At 28.7% G+C, this 16,296-nt stretch overlaps 2 protein-coding genes across 6 annotated transcripts; one reads left to right on the top strand and one right to left on the bottom strand.

The window, feature by feature from the left end:
• Positions 1-412: 412 nt before the first annotated feature.
• Positions 413-6,184, top strand: LOC114193576 (agamous-like MADS-box protein MADS1). Of its 2 annotated transcripts, none has more exons than XM_085665370.1 (8): positions 413-568; positions 814-1,057; positions 2,879-2,960; positions 3,718-3,779; positions 3,860-3,959; positions 4,059-4,100; positions 4,259-4,300; positions 4,382-4,549. In XM_085665370.1, the coding sequence occupies exons 2-8, from the start codon at positions 828-830 to the stop codon at positions 4,547-4,549; spliced, it is 726 nt and encodes a 241-aa protein (XP_085521496.1). In that variant the 5' UTR covers positions 413-568; positions 814-827. The 2 variants fall into 2 exon arrangements, with proteins under 2 accessions (XP_085521496.1, XP_027939232.1); XM_028083431.2 differs by lacking the exon at positions 413-568 and adding an exon at positions 5,851-6,184 and having other exon boundaries at positions 575-1,057; positions 4,382-4,545.
• A 1,248-nt stretch (positions 6,185-7,432) lies between these two features.
• Positions 7,433-12,465, bottom strand: LOC114193491 (putative galacturonosyltransferase 15). Of its 4 annotated transcripts, none has more exons than XM_085665369.1 (7): positions 11,972-12,465; positions 9,928-9,971; positions 9,297-9,446; positions 9,104-9,179; positions 8,607-8,956; positions 8,210-8,512; positions 7,433-8,132 (listed from the first exon to the last, which is right to left on the bottom strand). In XM_085665369.1, the coding sequence occupies exons 1-7, from the start codon at positions 12,174-12,176 to the stop codon at positions 7,833-7,835; spliced, it is 1,428 nt and encodes a 475-aa protein (XP_085521495.1). In that variant the 5' UTR covers positions 12,177-12,465; the 3' UTR covers positions 7,433-7,832. The 4 variants fall into 4 exon arrangements, with proteins under 4 accessions (XP_085521495.1, XP_085521494.1, XP_027939119.2 ...); XM_085665368.1 differs by having other exon boundaries at positions 9,104-9,188; positions 11,972-12,464; XM_028083318.2 differs by having other exon boundaries at positions 8,607-9,179.
• Positions 12,466-16,296: the final 3,831 nt, after the last annotated feature.

Raw genomic sequence — 16,296 nt, 5'->3', positions numbered from 1 at the left:
AAAACACTTATTCTTTCTCAGTAATTGATTTAAACACAGTCGTTATTCATGAAATTGATTTAAACATCTTAAATCATATTTATAAAGTGAGAAGTGAGGTTTGAAGCAGAAGAGAAAGAGAGTGGATTCTAATATGTGGATAAAAGCCAAAACTCAAAATCCAAGAACCAACCTGAAGCCATGCCTCAAAAATCAAAGGGTTCCAAGTTTTTGCGTGCAAACTTATACGTTCACGTCCCTCTCAGAGACCTTGATGAATGAAACCCCACTTCATAACAAAGTCACTTTCAAAAAGACACTTTCATTGTCCCCTTCACCTTTTTCCCATACACACATCAACAAATATGAATCCCAGGCCAAGACCCTTTTTCTTTTATTCTCCAAACATCACACTTAACCCCTCACCAAATTACTATTTTCAGTGCTGTCAATGACTTGGACCCTCTTTTTTCACTCCATAAATACCTCTCTCCTAGGCCAACCCACTTCCATATTTTGCATCCTTTTTCTCTTCACTTCTATACCACAACACCAAACACCTACAAATACTCCTCTTCTCATTGCATAGGTACAACACCTACCTAGTTACAAACACACCCTTCTGTCTTTGTTCGTCTTAGGAACAACAATTTTAATATTAATATCATAGTGTGTATATATGTTCAGTAAAAATCTTCAAGCTTAATCACCATGTCTTTCGAAGCTTCTTTGGTTAATAATTTCATCCATTCTTGAAGTGACCCAAAAGGAAAAATATCTACTTTTGGTGTTTTATCTTTTCTTTTCTGATATAAACTTTCTAGGTTGTTTCAGCCAGAGAGAGAGATATGGAGTTTCCGAAGGAAGCAATATCAGAAGGGTGTTCTCAGAAGAAAAGTGGAAGAGGGAAAATAGAGATCAAGAGGATCGAGAACACCACCAATCGCCAAGTTACCTTCTGCAAACGTCGCAACGGCTTGCTCAAGAAGGCTTATGAATTGTCTGTTCTCTGTGATGCTGAAGTTGCTCTTGTTGTCTTCTCCAGCCGTGGACGCCTTTATGAATATGCCAACAACAGGTTCAATTCTCTCAAACATATTCAACACAATCTTCACACAAGTTTATGGTTTCATCATTTAAGACCTTCTCCTTCTTCTGCTTATTTTCTTTTCTTTTCTGCTGTTACATTACATCTTCATATATATATATTCATTCCTTAAACTGAAGTCAGTATTTTATGTAATTACTCTCTAAGTCTTCCCTGAGATATCTATCATTCTGTCTAGATCTTGCACTCGTTGCTCTTTCACACGTCTTCCCAGTTTAGAAGGTTGCAGATCTGTTTAAGCAATACAAATATAGACATTAAAGTGAAACTATATTTATATGTATATGTATATGTATATGTGTGTATCAGAAGAAGAGAAAGCTTTATTTAGGGTTACAAAGATTTTGCAGGCGAGGGATCTTAGCTTTCTGGTGTATGTTCTGATACAATCACCATGCTGTGATAAGCTTTACCAATCTCTCTCTCTCTTTTTTCATTCTTTGTCTCTCTTAATTTCTCTCTCTACTTGTCAACCATCAAATCTTAAAAGGGTCTGCTGCACAAAGCTGTCACGCACTCAATGAACCCTTCTTGTTGTTTTCTTGCTATCGTGTCCATCTTTGACTCTTCCTTAATATTAGTACTTCTTCTACATATTTGTCAATGTATAGTGATATAACACAAGCACCTCGTCCAATTGGGAGCTAGGGTTTTACACTTTTTCACTCTTAAGTCACACCTCAATCACTTCAATTCGTTTTCACGTATCAAACAAGTTCAATTCTAATTGCATCATCGCATTACATGGTTGTGCAAAAACTGCAAATCCAGGTTATCCTCCAACTAAAAGAGGCTTTTTTGAAAAAGAGATCACTTATCTTCTGTTATAGCATCTTTTTTTTCTTTAACATCTTTAATTGTATAAGATATTAGGGTCTCCATTGCAACACAGATGAAGTGTTTTTTTCACAGGATTGGTTGTTATAAATTAGGTGCATTTTTAGTGCATAACGTTTTTCAATATCTTTAAAAGTCTGAATAAAGTTTTCATCATGAATAGGTTGTCGACAAAGTAAATGAATTTAAAGTAATAAGTATTTCTAGAGAATCGTGGAAGTCAGAAAATTTTTCCCATTTTAGTAAATTTTGTCCTTTACATAAATGGAGGAAAAGTATACTCTGGTTAGGGTTTTCCACCGAATATGGTGGTATTATCAATGTCCATAACTACTCCTCCATCAGCAAGAGTTTTCCATCTTCATCTCCATTGATCTTTTATTTTCATCCTTATCTGTATTTCTAAAAAAACGTAGAATCTTTTTAAAGAAGAACAAAAGGATTCAATGTGAAAGAGGTTAAATATCACAGAGATTAGATATTATTCTGATTTCTTTACCCTAAGTAGCTAAAAGTAACGTTATGGTAACAGATTCTAAGAATGGCTAAAGGCTAATCACTTCCCTCTTTCCCATTTATTTGTATATATTGCTTTCATCTTTTTGTGGAATAAAGCTTCGCATTCCTCACGTCAATTCTATACCCAACTCTTTCCATTATTATGAGTTTTGAACTCTTCAATTAAAGGGAAAGGTAAACTTTCACCTACTGATGCAACCATCTACCTCTTCCTGCATATTCCCAATTATCTAACTATGCTTATACATGTTATGTTAACCAGTTTGTGTTTAACCTTTAGTGGCATATGTTAAGATTACAGCCTTTTCCAATTCAAGATCATGGCTCTTTGACCTAAAAGTTTAATGTCAGAGAAGATGAGTTCATAATTTATTTGTAAAACACAGATTAATTTCTCATTTTTTTCTATGTCTCTATTTGTCGTATTGTTTGCAGTGTTAGAGGAACTATCGATAGGTACAAGAAAGCATGTGCTGCTTCCTCAAATGCAGAATCTGTCTCTGAAGCTAATACACAGGTAAATTTCATTAGTAAACAACTCAAAGAAAGTTAGAAAATGCTTTCTCTCTCTCTCTATATATATATATAACTTTATGTGGAGGTTAGATATTCTAATACTTAAGTATTAGCTCCTTAGGTCAACAGTATCTCAGATTATATGATTAGGGTTGTTATATAGAAATATTGATATTCTTTTTCATGGTAATTAATTAAATATTAAAAAATATGACATAGAGACAAAAGATTGAATAAAATGTTCGATACTTATTTCCTTTTTATCAGCAAAAAATAAATAGACATCTTATAAAATATGATAGTCAATAACTAGAGATACATGAAAGATTAAAAAAATATAGATACTTATTTATAGTTAATTAAAACTAAAACCAATTTTGAAACCATAGGCAATCTCAGGATTTTCTTTCTTTCCATCAACACCTTCTGCATCTGGCAACAAACATGATTGTGTTTGAATTAGGGATTTTTATTTTTTATTTATTTTTTTGTGAATGATGTAGTCTTTGGTCAAAAGAATATCTGTTTGAGTCTGGTGACTTAATTCCCATCATGTTGAATGATAAATTCACTGTGTTCTTTGTTTCTCTTAATAAAACGATATTAACTATTAAGTGTTAGTGAAATTATATATAAATTTCTTCTATGAATAGGTTGTCATATATATATATATATATATATATATATATATATATATATATATATATATATATATATCGTAACCTGTTGACAAACATTACACTATTTATGAACATCAGTTTTACCAGCAAGAATCATCCAAGTTAAAAAGACAAATCAGGGACATTCAGAATCTAAACAGGTAAGTTCCTTTTCTTGGAAAGTTTTTCAACAAGTCTCTCACGAAAAGATCACCGGAATTTCTTGGTTAATTAATTGCAGGCACATCCTTGGTGAAGCTCTTAGTTCTCTAAGTCTAAAGGAACTAAAGAATCTTGAGAGCAGATTGGAGAAAGGTTTGAGCAGAGTCAGATCCAGAAAGGTATTATAAAACAATTAAGCCACTAAATTGTTCATTATTTCTCTTCCAACTTATAATTTGAACTGACATAAACACACGCATGCACTCAACTTCTTTCAGCACGAGACATTGTTTGCTGATATCGAGTTCATGCAGAAGCGGGTACGTATATACTCATCATTCCTTCGATGCATCATGCTATGAAGTTTATGCTTTCCTTGCTTGTTCAAATATTCCACTAATATTTGAGAGTTATAAGATTGGTTTAATGGATTTGTACGTAATTGACTTCTTCTGATCGTATGCATGAAAAAATGCAGGAAATTGAGCTGCAAAACCACAATAATTTTCTGCGAGCTAAGGTCTCTCATCATTCTCCAAGACTTTGTATATATAGATATAATAGTGTAAGTAATATATAGTTGTTGTGATGATTGGTGCAGATAGCAGAACACGATAGAGAACAACAAGAAGAACAACATATGACAGGAAATGTGTGCGAGTCTTTACCAGCTTCACAGTCATATGACAGAAATTTCTTCCCAGTAAACCTCATAGATTCCAGTCACCAATACTCACGTCAAGACCACACTGCTCTTCAACTTGTGTAAGCACATTATTCATCTTCAGAATTCCACTGTATACATGTTTCTTAATCACTACTTAATTGTCTTTTAATGCATTATATATTTCTTTGATGGGACTTCAAAATATATTCATGGTTATTGATTTTGAAGTTTTAAAATATATTAAAATTATTTTTTAAATATTAAAGTAATGTATTTTTAATACTCAGAAAATTATAATACAAAAAAGTCAGTAAAAAAACTGGATTCATGAATAAAGCTTGAGTTTAGCAAAACAAGCTAAAGCAGCAATGATGTTTAAACCACAAACAACAATGTCATCCGTGGACATTTTTATCCTAAAAATAAATCAGTAATAATAAGTAATGTATTCTAAAGTCCTGTGTGTTTTTTTCTTTTCTTTTTTCAGTCCTTGTCACTTTTTTAATATATTATTATTCTATTTAGGAAAGTGATATTTTAATACGCAGCGACTAAAATACAACCACTTAAAATGACTAATATATTCATATTTTTAAAATTTTTAATTTAAAGTAGTAATATATATATATATATATATATATATATATATATATATATATATATATATAATTAAAAATAGTTGTGAAGTGAATGTTTTCTAGTCTTCAAAGTATATAATTTTGTTATATTTACACGCTTATTTTGTCAAACAGCTCAATTCTAATTTTACTTCAATTTTTGTCCTTTTCTTTTTTTCTTCTATTTCTCTTCTCTTTTTTTTCTTCCACTTAAACATATATCCCAAATTTGAGGTGCTCTTTAGTTTTTATTTTATTTCTTGATGACTTTAGGGTTTATTTAGTAAATATTTATGAATAGAGTGAAATGAAAATTTTCATAATATGTAATGACATAAACTATTTATATAGAACTTTTCTTATATAGTTTTTGTTAATTCTTCTTCTTGACTTGACTATAAGGAATTCATTAAATAGAACCTGAATTAGAAATAATTAATATTTAGTTATTGAATTTAATTTATAAAATATTTTTAATCAAAGAATTGTTAGTTTTTCGTATTTTTTCTGTTTTGACATGTTTAAGAAGAAACTTATCCAAATATATCATCATGTTTTACTTTTAGTTCGAAGAGGAAATTTTATTATTTTATTTCTCCATATATATATATATATATATATATATATATATATATATATATATATATTATTTTTTTTAGAAGAAGTATGATTAAATCACTTAAACAAAACTATATATAGGTTATAAAATAAATTTTTTTAATCAATATTAAATATATAACACTCTTTTCTATCACTTTCTCACTTCATTTTCACCTTTTAATGCAGCTGATGAGGGATACATATCCCCAAGTTTCCTGAAGAGTGGCCTTTCTAATTTCCTCTGCTAAACTTCTTCCAATGAAAACCTTAAGAAATTAAAGCTAGAATCAGCATGTGTATTAATACATCATATGTTATATAATTAAACCTTATATAATGTATAATTTCTATATATTAAGTCCTACTATATTAATCTGTGTTGTATCTTTTCGATGGCCCTACTATATAGTACCAAATGCCTCTGTTTGGAGGAGTAAACCTCAATGAAATAATTTGTGATATCACGTGAAATGTAAATAAAAAATACCAATTAATTATTTAAGCAAATTGTTTAGTCCGAGGAGACTTGTTTCTGTTTCCTTTTTATTTACATTTCGAAAACTAATTTTTGTAAATTGTACGAAAAGTAGGGATGTGAAGAAACATTATTTGTTTGACTTGTACAACTAAAAAAAGATAAAGATAAATTTGAATGTAACAAACAAGAAGATTTACTTTGATACCCTCTAAAAGTAATAATACACTAATAATGTGAATTGAAAAATAAAGAAAAATTTAAATAAAACATTAGTATTTATTTTGAATTATCAGGTGTTTTTTTGTCTTATGGATGTTATCATTCGTTTATAAATATAAAAATCAAAAATAGAAATAAAATGTAAAGTATGAAGGAAGGTGTAGATAACATGGGCTGGGATGAATTTGACACATAAGTATTATTGGGCTTTGTTTGGGCCTAATGTTTTAACAAACCCAAAACTCTCTCACGCAAGACTTGCTCCAAAGTCAAAACATAGAGCAATCAAAGAGTGTTTTTTGTTTTAAAAAAGCTATACAACGATAACCAGAAATTGTTTATGAACAAGAATAAGTCATTGAAATGAATTATCTACCTCAAATTTGTAAATTTTACACTATAAGAATTTTATAAAAGATCACTCTAATTTGAATACCATAAAATAAATGTGGTGTGTGATACATTTCAAGGTTATCATGCTATTAATTTTGTGTTCCATTGATAAAATGAGAATTACTTATTATTCTATTGGTTTGTCAATTATTTGTACCATTATATCAAACTATCATACATTTTAATACCTGTTAATATTTAAATAGGACAAGATTCACAATTTTCAGCTTTTCTATAATAAGCTTAGGCTTTTGATGCATAACAAATGCATTTTGATATAATTTATAACTCACAATTACGCTAAGAAATAGATATCTAAAATGGTTTAAAGATCAAGCCCAAAACATTAATGTCACTTCAATCTTGAAATAGAGGTAGCAAAATATATGATGTAGATCCAAATAATGAATGAGAACAATTAGAATAAATAGCTCAAATTATGAGCTGAATCACCTCTTTGAAACCCATTTCAAATCTGCAAATTCAACGATCAAATTTGAAAACACACATTTATTTTTTATATTGATTGAATTTATATATATGAACTACAATGGATGTAGAAAATAAAAAAATTAATCCATGTAAAAAGGATTTTCTTTAATAAACGTGTAAGGAATTTGGGAACCCTTGATATAAACTTAAGCCAAATAAGAATCTTAAAATCCAACAAGATACAAATGCTGTCTAGTAAGACGATTAATATCATTATTTCCAAAAGCAAAATAATTTACTGGACTATTACATTACATATACTTACATGATCACCATTCATAACTGCTGTAGCTTCTTCTGACACAGTATTTTCTTGTATACAATAAGCTATTTGTATATATATATGGACGAATGCATGGTGCAGAGACTGAAGGCAAAACCTTCTTCTCTCTTCTTTCCATGCATACGGTATACACATCATTAGAATTTTTCATCTTGTGAGACTTTCTTTTTTTCAGATTTTTCATAAAACTCTAATTTATTTTTTTAAATTACACAAAATATTAGTAAAAGTCCCACAGCTATGAAAAGTTCTAATAATGATTATCGGTTGTATCTGAACATCAACTTTGGATGTGTAATTTCTTCACTCTATAATGCTACATTTCCTAATAAAGTTATGGGAGAAATTTACGTATCTATTCCATAAAGTTCGAACCTCGGGTAAACCAATTTCGAGCCACGGCTTTGCTGGGCCATTGAAATGAACAACAGCAGCACCTTCCACTCTCTCTAAGCTATTGCTCATTTCTTCTTCTGATCGATGCTCATAACCCAAATCAGTGACGAGCCATGAGGAATCTACGGGCTGCACTTCACCCTCAAAAGCAATCAAAGCAGGTGCAACAACTCCAGGATTCCACAATGTCAACCCAGACTTCATGTTCTGCAAAAAATCAAATCAGAGAGATATGCATGCATGCAGTTTAATATCATCATAATCACAAAATTAACAGAACTTACAAGTTTCAACCAGTAATGGTAAGTATTAGTAATATCTGATCTCCTCCAAGCTTCAAGATCAAATATATTCACGCCAAAGAGCCATGCACACTTGTCGCCGTCAAAATTGGATGATATGATAGGATGTGAAAAGTTCAAGAAGTTGACGTATTTGTTTCCATGGCAGCAACTGTTCTCACACCATGACTTGAACACCGAACCACTCACTTTGCCATTAAGATCTACTTCCCACAAAAAAGATATGTCCTTCTGTACCACAACATCATCGTCCACCACTACAACCTTGTTCAGATCTGGAAACAACTGATGGTCCACAAAAACCACGAACCATATCAAGTTATTATACTAAGAACTTAAGACATCACAAAAAACTGATATGCTGACACCATTTAGTTACCTCAGGGATATAGAAACGGAGATGATTCAACAAGGAAAGGGTACTTGGCGTTAAAGCTTCTAAATATCTGTTATCCTCTTCATTATCCTCAAGCTCTTTCTCTTTGTAGTTGTTGTAGTAGTGCTTCCAAATTAAGTCATTAGTTTCCAGCATCTCTGTGACACCATCATTCACTTCTTTAGACCAATCATATTGGTGTAACCCTCTAACCTCAACAACTGCTGAGTTAATAGAGTTGATGGCAAACCAGGTGTGCATGGGAGTATAAGTTTTCTTGTCGGTGACAACGTGAAAGACGAATCTTCCAGGGTTGGCTGAGTTTTCGACGGTGGAAGCTACAACAACTGAAGCTGCAAGAACGTTGTCTGTTAGGAGAACTATGTGGTGAAGGGTAGGGTCAACAAGACGAGAGACATGTAGAGGAGAAGGTAGACGAGATCTGGCCATGGCGTTTCCAGTGTATTCTTCAGCCAGCTTCAGACAAAGACAGTGCAAACCTTTGGGAACTCCGTGTGACGCTATGTGCCAATTAAGTGATTCCTTCTTTCTGGCTGATTGCACCTCACGTTCCATCTGTGATAGCTACGTGTACATATCAACATAATTAGTGACATTATAATACCTTCTGGTGGGTCGAAAAATTATGGAATAATTCGAATGATACGAAATTGTCTTAACAGATTTGCGTACCGTGGCTTTGGTCTTGAAAGCAAATGCCTTAAGGTCTTGTTTGGACGCCAACACTTTGACAAGCTCGTTAAATGACAGAGTTCCTCCTTCATTTGCGTTATTACCATCATTTGCCTCTGTCAGTGCTCTCGTCAACTCTTCTCTCAGTTTCTTCATGCATGCATCGTAAAAACGGGAATGTAAAATATGAGATCTCATTACTCCTTATTTTTCCATGCATACATCTCTTTCCTTTTTTACTATCAAAATTTAAATGCACTATAAACTTCATTTATTTGAAACAATATTATAAATAAAAGCATTCTTCTTCTTTTATCAAAGTGTTTAAGTTTTTCCAATCAGCTTTATAAAATATTGAGATAGCAGATAAGGATGTAAAAAGCAAGTACATTTAGGAATTTACTTCTAATTATAACATATCATCTTAAAAATTAAGACTGTAAAATTTAATTTTACGTTACAAAATAAGCCATAAAATATTAATTTCAACATTATCCAGCTCACCCTAAAACGAATTAATGATAATAATTTATTAAAATAGGTTATTCAAACAATACGAATGAGCTGGTTATTGAAATAGTGATATGATACAAAAAAATCAGAAAGGATTAAAAATATAGATTGGCTCTACCAGATTGGCGTCATCTCCGCCGAAAAATGTCGATCCCACGCAATCTGCAACAATTACAATGGTCACAAAATATGAGCTCATTTTAAAGATGATTTTATCAAATCGTTCAAGGGTTTTATATATATATATATATATATATATATATATATTTTGAAAGATAGAATAATAGAGGGAGGGGACTTTGAAAATTGTGGGTCAACTTCCGTTTTATATAAACTCGTAAAAATAAATACATAATATGATACATTTATAATTTAGATTGTACTTAATTTGATACTAATGGAATACTATAATTATAAAAAAAATTGATTGAATTATAAAATAAATGAAAATACAAAATAAATTAAGAGAATATTCTAATATCTTTAAAGTGCTTTTGATTCTTGATGATTATGTTTAAGAAACTAAACAAATATTTGAAAGAAAAAAAACATCTTCATTTCTCAAATTTAATGTTTAATGATTAAAATTACATATTTTTTTAAACAGTTGGAATTAATTTTTGTAAAAAAATTAAAGGATTAAGTTTTATTCTAAATTTTAGACATTTAAAGAGTAATTAATTCATAATTTAATATAATAATATCACAGGATGACTAAATAATAAAGGGAAACGTACATAAAAACACTTTATATTTTCTTTTGTAAACGCACTTTTATTTTATTGTTGATTTTAGTTAATCTTTTTAAATTGAAAATGTTGTTACAATATGTTCTGTTGATTAATCCTCCAACTTATTTTGTTTGGTTCACCAAGAAGAATTTAACAACCCCAAAAGGTTGAGACTTTTTCTTTTTTATGGATTTTCTAACAAGTGACTTTAATGGAAAATGGATCTCCATACATGTAGTTTTGCCATTGGAAGAAATGACTTTGAGAAACATGATACTTTGTTGACGAAATGGTTTATAGTATGGTTCTTTTTTTCTTCTGAAAATGTAATTATCATGAGAATTTTAGAACCATCGGAAAAAAATAAAAAATAGCTCTCATATTTTTCTATTGTTTTGACTAATATTCCATCACTTGTTTATTTTATTTTTGAAAAGCTGAAGTTTAACAAATATGTAGTAAAAAAACAATATAGAGAATAAGAAAAAAGCTCCTTTCTTCACTTTTTTTCGGTATTTTGGAAATTAGAATAATAAAACAATATGACCTAAAATGTAAAAATCAATTATTGATTTAGATTTAGTACTGATTAAGAATTATTACACATTTTAATAGTTAAAAGATAAATCTTAAGTGCACCTAATATTATAATGATTGATTTTTTTATTTCTATTCTTTCATTAAAATTAGAGTTTTACCTGACTGACATATATTAACCTTTAAAATAATTTTTTATTATTTTTTATTGAGGAGTAGTACCAAAAGCATTTATAACGCTACTCCTAAAAATTGAAAATTAAAGATATTCATATACATGAAACTTAAACTATTCTTTTCACTTTTTTTAGTAAAGAAAACATGATATTTTAAAATGCAAAAACGTATTTAAATAATACTATGATTTGAAAATATAATAACTGATTTAAAGTTTCAGCATTTTTAATTTTTACATTTTTGTATTTAAACTGTGTACAAAATCTTTTTTTAATCTAACTAAATTGAAACAAAAAATGTGAATGCATGTGTTTAAAAGCTTGAATTATACAAAACATATTTAATGCATTACAAAGTAAACTTATTATTTAAAAAGTTTCTAAATAATATTATTAAAGAAATCGTTAATAGAATTTTAAAAATGCTAAATAAAAAAACATTATGTTTGACGAAGAGGAAGAAGAGAAAGAGAGAAGAAAAACAAAATAGTAAGTTTTTGCATTCATTATTTTGAAAAAAAAAAAAGTTGAAAGAAGAGGTTTTCTCCATCATCATATGATGGTGCGGTAGGTCGTTACAGATTCGGTGGTACTTTTCTCAACACTCAAATTCATACGTACTTTACTTGTCCCACAATTACGAAACGGTTAACCGTAAAAAAAATGCAGATATAATTCAAAATTACGAGCGAAAATTGAAAAGGAGTCAGAAATTTACCAAAGGTGGAGCACGCCGCAGAAGATTCCACCACCAAAACAGCTACTCTCACAAATCCCAGCAGCAACACGATTCCGAGAGCCACCACCGTCCGGTTGGAAACCCGGCGACCGACGATGGTGTCGGCAGGAGCAGTTGTCTTTCCGGCGGATTTGGTAACAGCGACAACTCTTTTTATCTCCTTCGCAGATACATAGAACTTCATCTTCCGAATTCCATTCGCCTCTACCTAACTTTTTTCTCTTCCCTGAGTTCCTCCGATATCAAATCCGCACCAGATCTGAGCCACTTACACTCACAAGGAGATCCGCGTGTTGCATTTGCGTGATTTCACGGTTTCGATCACTTTTTTCTGTGAGGAGGACAACGAAAAGAGGATATTGAATCGAATCGAATGGAATCGAAATGAAATGAGGTTGAGTTCGTAGGGCTAAGAGAATAGTAGTAGTTGCAGACAGAGAGAACTAGAAAGCGAGTGGAAAATGCGAAAATCAAAGTCGCGGGAAATGATTATATTGCAGAGACAAGTTGGTGTTTGAGGGGTTTACAAACTTTTTTTTGCCACTGCTTTTCTCTTTATTTACTCTTTTGACACTCATTCACCGACACCTCTATCACGTGCTGTGGCCACCAATTTTTTTCTTTCAAATCTTTTTCCTATTACCACTATTTTCATCTTCTATATTTCTGATACAACTTTTTCTTTTACGATAATTCCCCTTATTTTCGATGTAATAAATGATAGTGTGATACCGAAAACTATTTACTTACAATTTTCATTAAAATTCCCAAATGATTTAGTAAGTTAAATGCTAATTTAACTAAACTTGTAAGACTATATTTTGGAAATCTAAGGTTTTAATGATGGAACAACGACAAATAAGTACTGCCACTGTACCACTTTAACTTCTTTATTATTTTCGAATCTAAAGTTGAGGTCGGTGATTCTATCTGAAAACTCCACGTGTTGTTCCATTTTTTCAATGCACAATTCTACTCTTGTAAAAACGCGCATGATGTTCTCGGGTAAAGGTAGAAAATGATCATAAGCAAAATTTAAGGGCTAAATATTTTTATTTTATTTTAGAATGAAATAAGTAGTATTATTAGTTATTACTAAAAATATTAATACAGACATAATGATAAATTATTAAGGTTTTAAACTACTCACTTTTATTTTCTTTTCATAAGATATACCTATCTTGTAGAAACTATCCAAATTTATATTCAGAAAATATAATACATATTTATAATATTAAACAACATTTTAAATTTCTGGCATGTAAAGAAATATTTTAAACTGGTTGGAAATTTTTATAATTACTTGAAGTTGCAAATTGATTGGCACGAGCTCTACAAATTGGCATGGATTTTATCAATGTTCTAGTAATTAACAATTGAGTTTTGGATGGAGATATGAGAAGGAATCTATATACCTCTTAGGTGTACAGAAACATATCTGAACTTAAAGCTATTTCCAAAAAAAAAAACTTCCGTAATTTATAAAATTGTACTGGATAAACTTTTATTTTAAAAATAATCAATATTTCAACGCGTACACAAACCTACTTTTCCAAACACCTATATCTATTCATTTTAATTGTTATTTATTAAAAATGATGATATAAATATTTAAATTTTTAATAATAAACATTAAACTCTTTAATTCAATAAATAATGAAACTAGACACATGAATAAGGTTGTTAAAATAAGCCCAACTTAACGAATTAATCACTATTAAGTGTGATTTAAAAAATAATTAACTTAATACAAATAAGTTTTTTTAGAGTAATTCGTTTGATTGATCAAAGTTAAGTAAGCTAATGAGCTCATTGTTCATTATTTATTCTTTTATACATTAATCGAGGGTTATCTTTTATATTATACAAATGTTGAATTAATAGAATTATTTAGTTATTTTTTAAAGTGCTTAATTGTTATTTTGTAGTATTTTAATCAATTTCAGAATAATATTAAACTTCTGTCTGCTTTTATCAATCTTTATTTATTTTAAGTACACATATTATGAATGTAGGAGACACTAACATAATTGTTTCGTGTAATGTTTAGACTTTTAAATAATAATAATAATAACAATAATATATTATAAAAGACATAGTGAGTGTGGGTTAGATCTTACTACACTGGGGTTTTATCCCAACCAAAGAAAAAAGATTACTATTAATGCGTGCTCAGCTATTTTTTGAAAAATCGTAGAGTTCTAAAACTTGTGGTAAGTGGTAGTGATTGTATACCTAAAAAACTAGATAGTGCTGCAATCTATCTTACAAGTTTTTACGGATTAAAACCGCAAACTTTTTATAGTATAATTTTTTTTGACAAATTGAATTGTGATAACAATTCTAAAATCAATTCTTTATTTTTATAATTTTATTTTTATTTTTTTCTATATCGCTTAATGTGAATTTTAGTGAATACTCATTTAAGAACTAACACTATGTAATAACGAGAGAAAGAAAATAATAATAAATAATAAAATAAGTAATTTGGTGTAAAAATATAAAGAAAGTTTGCTATTGTTTTTTTCGATTCCGCTTCTTCCTTTTTTATGTTAATAATTACAATAATATGTAGAATTAGGTATATGGTTTTGAGTTGAAAGATAGTTCACTTTATTTGCAAAAGGTTGGAATTAACCGAAATGTTATTTCATTTAAACAAATCTATTTTATCTAATTTGTTTAACAGGAGAGTTGAAAGTCTCGTTAAATAAAAATGAAAACGTTTAATAATATCTAAAAAAAAAGAGCTACAAACATTAAAATATTTTATGTTGGAAGTGTTGTTAAGTTTCTAAAATATCATATCTCACAAGTGATAAATCTTCTAATCTTCCACAACAACAACAAAAAATCAACACTAATATCAAAATTGATGATTTATCTGATATCATTATAATAAAAAATAAATTCAATATCCTTACCACCAACCATGCAACAATTATTTGGTTCAAATAATGTTTAGTGTGTGATTTAGATTACTAAATATTTGGATAATTATTATTTAGCTTTTGATAATATATTTAGCGATTTGAATATTTATATTTTCTTATGTAAAATGTTAAGGATATTTACTATAACTTGTGAATTTGTGATGGAGTTTTTTTTTTTCGATTGATTAATATATATTTTTTAAATATGAGATAAATGTATAACTTGATGTAGTTTTTTTCAGCCCAACTAATACGTATTACTGCTAAATTTAAATTTTGGAAATCAGCTTATGTTTATTTATTTGGTTAAGCACAAAATTAAGTGAGCTAACTTTATATTTACGACCTAATTTATGTTTATCTTTCTATTTAATTAAGGGTATAATTCCCCTTTTACTCTATCCCAATCCAATATATTAATATGTGAAAAAGAAAGGGGCTTGAAAAAAATTACTTCTGACACGTTGAAAAGTAAATAAAGAAAAACATGCAACGAAATTTTGGTTTTGCTCTGTTTTTTAATTTTGGTTTTGCTTTTTTATTATTGTCAAAACTTACAAAGCTTATGAAAATAATATAACATTAACATAAAATTATTTTCAATATAACATCAAAAGAGTAGGATGTCATTTTCTTTTTCAAAATCTTATTTTAGTCATCGACTTATGTCAATTGATTTTTACTTTTGAAAATATATAACGATTAGATTATTTATGTTAATAACATTCTAGAAACATTAAACATGTATCATGTGTTATTTTGTATTTTTTTTCTAATTTTATTTTATTTTTAACTTTTCAGGTCAGATGTCGAATTAATATTGTGTCATACGATACTTTTATTTAGTGTAACATGATAAAGTGATATCATTAACTTAATCTCAATTTAATCATATATTTATTATTTTAGTCTCAATTTAGTTTTTATATTTATTATGACTCAATATTAATTTAGTTTCAAATTTTCTTAAAAGTAAACCAATTGCATCAATTTTCAAATTGATAAAAAATTTAATTTTTATATAAATATATATTAATAATTTTATTAAAATTTATATTTTTATTAGATTAAATTGAATTTATATTTTTTATTTAACTTAATTTAAATTTTGTTTTAAAATTATAAAATTAAATTTATTTCAAATTTATTACATCATACTTTAATATTTTTTATTTGAATTTATATTTTAAATAATTATATGTAGATTATTTGAACTATAGAAATATAAATTTCAAATATAGTTGAAATAAGTATATTTAAAAAACGAGGTCACGTGTTATTTGAAAAATATATACATTTAAAAAATTAAATTCAGATTTAAAAACAAAAATAAAGACGAATTAAACTAAATAATTTCGAGTTTGGTTATGT

The sequence above is a fragment of the Vigna unguiculata genome, chromosome 8 (assembly GCF_037176805.1).
Source record: "Vigna unguiculata cultivar grain cowpea cultivar isolate G323 ecotype 2 chromosome 8, ASM3717680v1, whole genome shotgun sequence".
In the NCBI taxonomy this organism is placed as follows: Eukaryota; Viridiplantae; Streptophyta; class Magnoliopsida; order Fabales; family Fabaceae; genus Vigna; species Vigna unguiculata.
Note: the sequence above shows the minus strand (reverse complement) of the source record. Positions and strands in the feature narration are given on the sequence as shown.

What these genes read in the sequence shown, in the direction of transcription:
- LOC114193576 (XM_028083431.2), top strand. Translation starts at nt 828, where the DNA reads ATGGAGTTTCCGAAGGAAGCAATATCAGAAGGGTGTTCTCAGAAGAAA. An exon ending in TATGAATATGCCAACAACAG is followed by an intron (nt 1,058 to 2,878) that starts GTTCAATTCTCT and finishes TATTGTTTGCAG; the next exon opens with TGTTAGAGGAACTATCGATA. An exon ending in ATAATTTTCTGCGAGCTAAG is followed by an intron (nt 4,301 to 4,381) that starts GTCTCTCATCAT and finishes TGATTGGTGCAG; the next exon opens with ATAGCAGAACACGATAGAGA.
- LOC114193491 (XM_028083316.2), bottom strand. Translation starts at nt 12,176, where the DNA reads ATGAAGTTCTATGTATCTGCGAAGGAGATAAAAAGAGTTGTCGCTGTT. An exon ending in GCGGAGATGACGCCAATCTG is followed by an intron (nt 9,447 to 9,927) that starts GTAGAGCCAATC and finishes GCATGCATGAAG; the next exon opens with AAACTGAGAGAAGAGTTGAC. An exon ending in ACCATTACTGGTTGAAACTT is followed by an intron (nt 8,133 to 8,209) that starts GTAAGTTCTGTT and finishes GATTTTTTGCAG; the next exon opens with AACATGAAGTCTGGGTTGAC.